Here is a 7,609-nt window from a genome sequence, read left to right on the forward strand (position 1 = left end):
AATCTTTTGGTTTTCATAGGCAGCAGCCCTTACCCTGGAATACCAGTAGACTCCAAGTTCTACAAGATGATCAAGGAAGGCTACAGGATGGTTGGACCTGAATTTGCACCCGATGAAATGTAAGACTAACACAAGGTTTATTGTAGGCGAATTAAGTAATGGTTTATATAAAACAATGTTTACAATACAGCACAGGGTTTAAAGAAGTATTTTTTTTGTTTAACTTTTTTAAAAACACAATTGTATTTAAATGTATTTGAAGCTTAGGAACCAGTAGATCCAACCATTCTGGAAATGCAAACTAACTCCATTCAATTTTTTTTTGATGTTTTTTTTAACAGTTGAGTGTTGTTTAAATATGATACTGGCTGGGTGTTTACAATTGCCTACTCAAACAAATGGAAAAAAGAAAACCTTACTATATAGTGAGTGAAAGGCTAGTCTGCATATTGATATCTAAGTTTGTAATCCTTGTTTTAAGCCCTCAGCCACTACCTTTATTTGTGTTTGTACTAAGGTGTTGAGTCTATCAAACATTCCAGGTTTGGTATCCTAGAAACACATCTTTGCAGTGAAAGATTGGCACAGTCAAAAGATTGGTGGAATGATGAGAAGTGGTTAACAGTGTTTTATTCCTGTGAGGTGCTTTCCCTCTTTGTGCTCATTTGTCATGGATCACTGACACTGTGGAGTAAGTCTGTCACTTGGAGATTAAGATCACAAGCAACAGCTATCCTCTTTGGATTTTACCTCTTTTTAATTGCATTTCAAACATGCATTTCAAATTCGGTCCAATGTATTGTTAGGTCTATTTTGGGCTACTTGCTACTGTTTCCTAAGAAATATATAATGGCATTGACAGCTGTTTGGTTGTGCAATTTAGCAAGATGAGAAGTGAGAAGAATATAACCCTTTCTATCCAGGACTACCTACATTTTTCATACAAAACTGGACATTTGGTTCCCCTTCAGTAGTTCCACTTTATTAAAAGATATTGATGCTGGATATAATGCCCACTGTAGTGACTGTTGTGAGTGTACAGCTCCAAATTACAAATTGTAGGTATTGATTGCAGATGGTAATATTAGTAGAGACATGAGTAGCAACTCTTAATTAAAGTAGTCCTTGAGAAGTTGCTGACATTTCTCCCCTGAATACTTTGGAGCACTTAAGCTGATTTTATAATTGCTATGCTCATCAAAAAATAGCTTGTCATGCATTTCCTCTGGAGACCAGGCCTAATCAAACGCCTTTTGCAGGTGTGATATAATGAAGGCGTGCTGGGATGCTGATCCATTGGAAAGACCCTCATTCGGACAAATCGTAGAGAAGGTTGAATGGCAGCTATCAGACAGCACGAAGCATGTAAGTCAACAGATAAGCATTCTGTTTGAGATCCTATTGAGTGTCTTTCTCTGTGTATGAAGGAAAGAGGGAGGCAGTGATAAAACACAAACATTGTCTGATTTATTACTGACACAGTTTTTATGCAATGTATTTTTTTTTTTCAGATCTATTTAAACTTTTCGAACAAGTTTTCCAACAGAGAGGAACTGGCTGCCCACTCCTTGCGACTCAGTTCTGTTGGCAGCAGCACTGCATCCACGCAGCCACTTATCCTGGGTGATGATGTATTTTTTGACGAAGAACAGAGACACGAGAGTGTTTGATCTTACAAAGCCTTTTGGTCAGTGCATAGTAAACCTGCACAGAGAAACGAGTGCCTAAGAAAACTCTAATGGGCATTAGAGTTTTCCGCCTCCCCAAAAACATTGCAGACCAAAAGGCCTTGTGAACTAGTGACAATATAGACAGAAAGTCACAATTATGAGGAAACATTTATTAACAAAACAATTGTGCTTTTTCAGTTCTGCAAACAAAAACTTGGCAAATGTGCATAACTGGTAACAAATTACAAACTACTTACTGTATATAAAGCATTGTTGACAATGGTCTGCAAATTAATTCAGTTTCAAGTGGAAGTTATATTGTTATTAAAGTTAAATTAAAATAAAATGAAATGTTATTGGGATAAATACCACAAAATAGATATTCTGTTTTTATACATTTCAATTTAAAATGCAAATATGAAATGTTTGTTAGTTGTATTTTATTATATATTATTTTATTATTTTGGTACATTATGTAAGTGCTGGAAGCAGGCAGTCCAGACCCATTACTGTGGGTTAGAGGTAAAAAAAAACAAAAAAAACAAGAGAAACAAATGCTTAAGTTATACGCTGTGTAATGTATCATGTTAATGCAAACTGTATTATGGTGTATACATTTCAATATGTTCTTAATTTTGGAGATATTTTGATGTTTGCAAGTTGAAAGACTGATAAACCATTTTAGCCAAATTATTCTATTTCTTAAGCCTAAAATCACGGTTTACTTGGTACAGTACTGTATGTAGCAGACTTGCTTATGTCAGCAGTGTGACAAGAGAAAGATAACATATTTTAATTCTCAAAAAATGTAAGATGTCCATGTAAAAAGAAACATGTTGGGAATCTTTTTTTTTTTTTTTTTACTGTTTGGTATTCTGTATCTGGGGTTGGAAAATGCAGACTTTTTATTGTTTGGTGGCATTGGCATGGTAAGGGGGGGGGGGGGGATGGAAGGGCATTATGTTTTGCATTGTATATTTATTCTTTTTAATATTAAGCTTGATTGCACTCAAAGATGTATTTTTTTATGTTGTGATTTTTTAATATTTTTTTATGGATGTGCAGTAAATAGTATTTAATGATTCATATGGTATATTTTGTCTTGGAGACATCAATATCATTAAATTAAACGTCAACTGTAAGATTATGTGCACACAGTAGCAGTAAATAAGGATCATAATATGGTGCAAAACTGGATTTGCATTACATTTCAAAGGTCCAGTCATACTACAGATTGTCTTTGAGCATCGTTGATAGTGATTGTGATGTCATCAATAGATGTACTGTGGCCTGGCCAAGCTTGACATGAATGTTGGTTTGTTGTAACAAGGCCAAATGTGTGCAATCTTTTGCTGCCATTTAAACTTTTGCAAACTTGAAAATGTACATTGGTTGATTAGAAAAACAGTACATCGTCTATACTTTTTTCCAACTATTTCCTCACAAGGTTTCACTTGGATTGAGGAAGGTACGTTTTCAATACGTGATTCATCACTGCACAAACAAAGGAACATTTGTGTACGCTTCCCTTATCTGAGTAAATAAGGCATTGTCTAGAAGAATTTCACAAAATCATTAAGTAGACTGGTACAGCAGATTTTAGAATCATAAATCAAAAAACTAAAAAAAAAACCTATACCAACAAAATATTGAAAGCTTCACTTTATTGCAATTGAAGTGTACCTTCACACCGAGTCTACATTAATGACTTACAAGAAGAGCCTACAAGAAGTGACTTACAAAGAAAGCTAATTCCGCTCCTTACTAAAAAACTACACTCCCTCACATTAGAGATTCTCAATGTTGTTGTTTTTTTGTTGTTTTTTTTTTAAAGATGTATAGCATGTCAGAAAATTGAAGGTAAATATTGTATGTGTATCTCACCACAACAGCAAAGGTCAAGTTTTTATACATTCAATGTTTGTGCTGTTTTAAAAATGGAAAGTTTCCAGAATGTTCTGTGGACCCTGTGCGTAACCTCAGGGACCTTTAATCAAGTATAGGTTAAACAAGGAAAATCTTGAAGCAAAAAACTGAAATCTACCATCTAAAATGTTATTGGTATGAGACAAAAAAACACCACGTGAAAGTTTATCAGAATCACCCAAGAAAGTTGGTATGTCATGGGAAAAAAAAGCCACCAGTCGTGACATTTATTTAGTCTTCCCCCACCGAGAATATAATTTACAAATTAGATATATATGTAGTGTGTACCTGAGAAAATGTAGTTTAGTTTTGTCTCCAGTATTTCATTACACTGGAGGTATGGTAACATGAATTCACTGTGCGCACACACTATACTTTTTTTTTTTATGTAAATAAATGTTTTAAGCTTCTGGCATTAATGCTTTTGACACTGTAAATATTCAAAATGTTATTCAATTGTCATTCCTGTATATTTGGGTAAATATACCTTACTATTTCACAATGACCCATTTATTTAACATAATTATAATTATGTTCTGCATATTGGAGTAATGTTACATTTGGCTCTTTCAGCTTCGAAGATTGTTTTTTTGTAGCTATTAGCATTATATTCTGCCATCAATGTTTGTACATTGCATTATTTAAAATAATGACGCGTTAAATTGTCCTTTTGTGACTATTTGCTGGGCTGGCTTTTCAAGATGTTAGATGTCATTTTCATACAGTGATGCATGTTGACAGTTTTCATTTGTTTCAATGTACTGGCTTTGGTTTAAGGATTTAAATAAACTGTTAAAGTTAACAGTGTCCTGCTTTTATTGTTTATTATATATATTCGGGCAGCAGTGTGGAGTAGTGGTTAGGGCTCTGGACTCTTATACAGACGTGCTCAAATTTGTTGGTACCCCTCCACAAAAAACGAAGAATGCACAATTTTCTCTGAAATAACTTGAAACTGACAAAAGTAATTGGCATCCACCATTGTTTATTCCATATTTAATAGAAATCTGACTTTGCTTTTGATTTTTTTATTCAACATAATATTGTAAATAATAAAACAAATGAAAATGGCATGGACAAAAATGATGGGACCGCTAACCTAATATTTTGTTGCACAACCTTTAGAGGCAATCACTGCAATCAAACGTTTTCTGTAGCTCTCAATGAGACTTCTGCACCTGTTAACAGGTAGTTTGGCCCACTCTTCCTGAGCAAACTGCTCCAGCTGTCTCAGGTTTGATGGGTGCCTTCTCCAGACTGCAAGTTTCAGCTCTTTCCATGGATGTTCGATAGGATTCAGATCAGGACTCATAGAAGGCCACTTCAGAATAGTCCAATGTTTTGTTATTATCCATTCTTGGGTGCTTTTAGCTGTGTGTTATGGGTCATTATCCTGTTGGAGGACCCATGACCTGCGACTGAGACAGAGCTTTCTGACACTGGGCAGTACGTTTCGCTCCAGAATGCTTTGATAGTCTTGAGATTTCATTGTGCCCTGCACAGATTCAAGGCACCCTGTGCCAGGCGCAGCAAAGCAGCCCCTAAACATAACCGAGCCTCCTCCATGTTTCACTGTAGGTATGGTGTTCTTTTCTTTGAAAGCTTCATTTTTTCGTCTGTGAACATAGAGCTGATGTGACTTGCCAAAAAGCTCCAGTTTTGACTCATCTGTCCAAAGGACATTTCTCCTAGAAGGATTGTGGCTTGTCAATATGCATTTTAGCAAATTCCAGTCTGGCTTTTTTATGTTTTTCTTTCAGAAGTGGAGTCCTCCTTGGTCTTCTTCCATGGAGCCCACTTTCGCTCAAAAAGCGACGGATGGTGCGATCAGAAACTGACGTACCTTCACCTTGGAGTTCAGCTTGTATCTCTTTGGCAGTTATCCTTGGTTCTTTTTCTACCATTCACACTATCCTTCTGTTCACTCTGGGGTCAATTTTCCTCTTGCGGCCGCGCCCAGGGAGGTTGGCTACAGTTCCATGGAACTTAAACTTCTTAATAATATTTGCAACTGTTGTCACAAACATCAAGCTGCTTGGAGATGGTCTTGTAGCCTTTACCTTTACCATGCTTGTCTATTATTTTCTTTCTGATCTCCTCAGACAACTCTCTCCTTTGCTTTCTCTGGTCCATGTTCAGTGTGGTGCACACAATGATACCAAACAGCACAGTGACTACTTTTCTCCATTTAAATAGGCTGAATGACTGATTACAAGATTGGAGACATGTGTGATACTAATTAAAGAAACTGATTAGTTTGAAATATCACTATAATCCAATTATTTATTATCTTTTCTAAGGGGTACCAACAAATGTGTCCAGGCCAATTTAGAATATCTTTGTAGAATAAGCAATAATTCATCTCTTTTCACAGCTTCTTTGCTTTATTCTATGACATACCAAAGACATGTAAGTATACATGATAAAATAGTTTTTAATTTCATCACTTTTCAGGAGGAATGAAGCATTATTTCAATGAGTTGTAAGGGTACCAACAAATTTGAGCACGTCTGTATATACACCTTATTACTTTGAATTAGCGCCGCCCTTGAATAAGCGTCACACTCAGATATCAAATTTGTAATACACACCGCCCTCGAATAAACAAGAGAAAGAAACACACTGTATATTAAAGAGTTCAGCCCTGTGACTCTTAGAAACTGCTATAAAAAAAAGACATGGAAAATAAACCTACCACCTCGGTGTTGAATTGACATTTCTCTCTTGTTATTATTTCCCTCTCCACGCTACACTGGTGTGTGACCTCACCTAGTCAAACACTAATCTGATCTGCGATCTCAACATCTTTCAGTTTTAAGTTGTAGGACTTCTTCGCCATCCTGATCAAGTTGTATCCGCAGAAATAAACTTCAGTATACGCCTACCTCAAATACCGCAATAAAAAATGGCTCCTTTCGAAAACCGTAGTACAGTCTAATGTTTAATTCGACAGACAGTCTTGGTCCCAGATTTTCTTCATATAAAATATATGCATCCTGCCTATTAATTTCAACAGAACCAGTTTGCCATATTACACTTTGCACAATATTTAGGTATCAATACAACTTATGAAATAGTAATAACACTTACATCAGTAATACTTTAGGGTAATTTGAGGAAAACCAAATAAATTAAATTGCTGATTTAGTGACTGATACAGTATAAACTTTAGTTGAAAATGTTACCCAGTTAAAATGCCTTTGAAAAAAAAAAACAGGAACGAAACTGTGTTACTGTTAGTCTTTGAATAAAAATAAGTATTGTGTAAAATAAGTTTAATATATTATCTGTACCTCTCTGTTACTGTATATATCTTGGCTGTTGCAGCAGGTCAAATTTCTATGTATTAATTCCTTATTTCCTACAACTTAAACAAATATTAATTTTGTGACCTGGATTTGCACAGTATGGCAATATCAAGAATGGTCTTCTTGTAATGAAAATTCCTGTTTTGGTATACAAATACAATAACCATAACCATCATAGTAAAAAAAAAAAAAAAAACATTTAGAAGCATAACTGTACTTGCATTTAGAAGAAAACACATTACAATGCAATTCTGACAAGGCCGCTCTTTTTCTTTTGCTGTAGCTTAACTTACTGTATAGTTAACTTTCAAATTGTCCTTGTCAACCAGTAGATAACAAGAACTCCCTTGTTTTTCTAAAGAAAAAATCCAAAAATATTCCTGCGCCGCCAGTCATTTGCAGCAATAAATTGCTGGCAGAGTTTTCCTTTCCAAGTGATCAAGTTGTTCTTGATGAATGTGGCAAACGGCTACATTGTTCAGATTACTTTGTTTCACAGAATTACGAAACCAGTTCTTCAGCCTTCTAAGAGCACTGAAGCTCCTCTCAGCTTCAGCAGAGGAGGCAGGGACAACTAACAGTAACCTCACAAGGGCCTCAACCTGATCAAAAAGGCCACAGACCTCAGGCAGCATGTCCCTCAATATTTTTGCAGCTTCGGTGCTGGTATTGTAGGTGTATTTTGAGATGAACATGGCTAACTGC

At 35.6% G+C, this 7,609-nt stretch overlaps 1 protein-coding gene across 2 annotated transcripts in view; it reads left to right on the top strand.

Moving 5' to 3' along the window:
* The window catches only part of LOC117409565 (mast/stem cell growth factor receptor kita-like), a 28,863-nt gene extending 24,465 nt beyond the window's left edge, over positions 1-4,398 (top strand). For both annotated transcript variants that reach the window (XM_034015809.3, XM_058997654.1), the window contains 3 exons: positions 20-119; positions 1,260-1,365; positions 1,512-4,398. In XM_034015809.3, coding sequence (XP_033871700.1) covers positions 20-119; positions 1,260-1,365; positions 1,512-1,670 — 365 coding nt within the window. In that variant the 3' untranslated portion in view covers positions 1,671-4,398. The remainder of the gene's footprint in view (positions 1-19; positions 120-1,259; positions 1,366-1,511) is intronic.
* Positions 4,399-7,609: the final 3,211 nt, after the last annotated feature.

The sequence above is a fragment of the Acipenser ruthenus genome, chromosome 2 (genome assembly GCF_902713425.1).
Source record: "Acipenser ruthenus chromosome 2, fAciRut3.2 maternal haplotype, whole genome shotgun sequence".
Classification (NCBI taxonomy): domain Eukaryota; kingdom Metazoa; phylum Chordata; class Actinopteri; order Acipenseriformes; family Acipenseridae; genus Acipenser; species Acipenser ruthenus.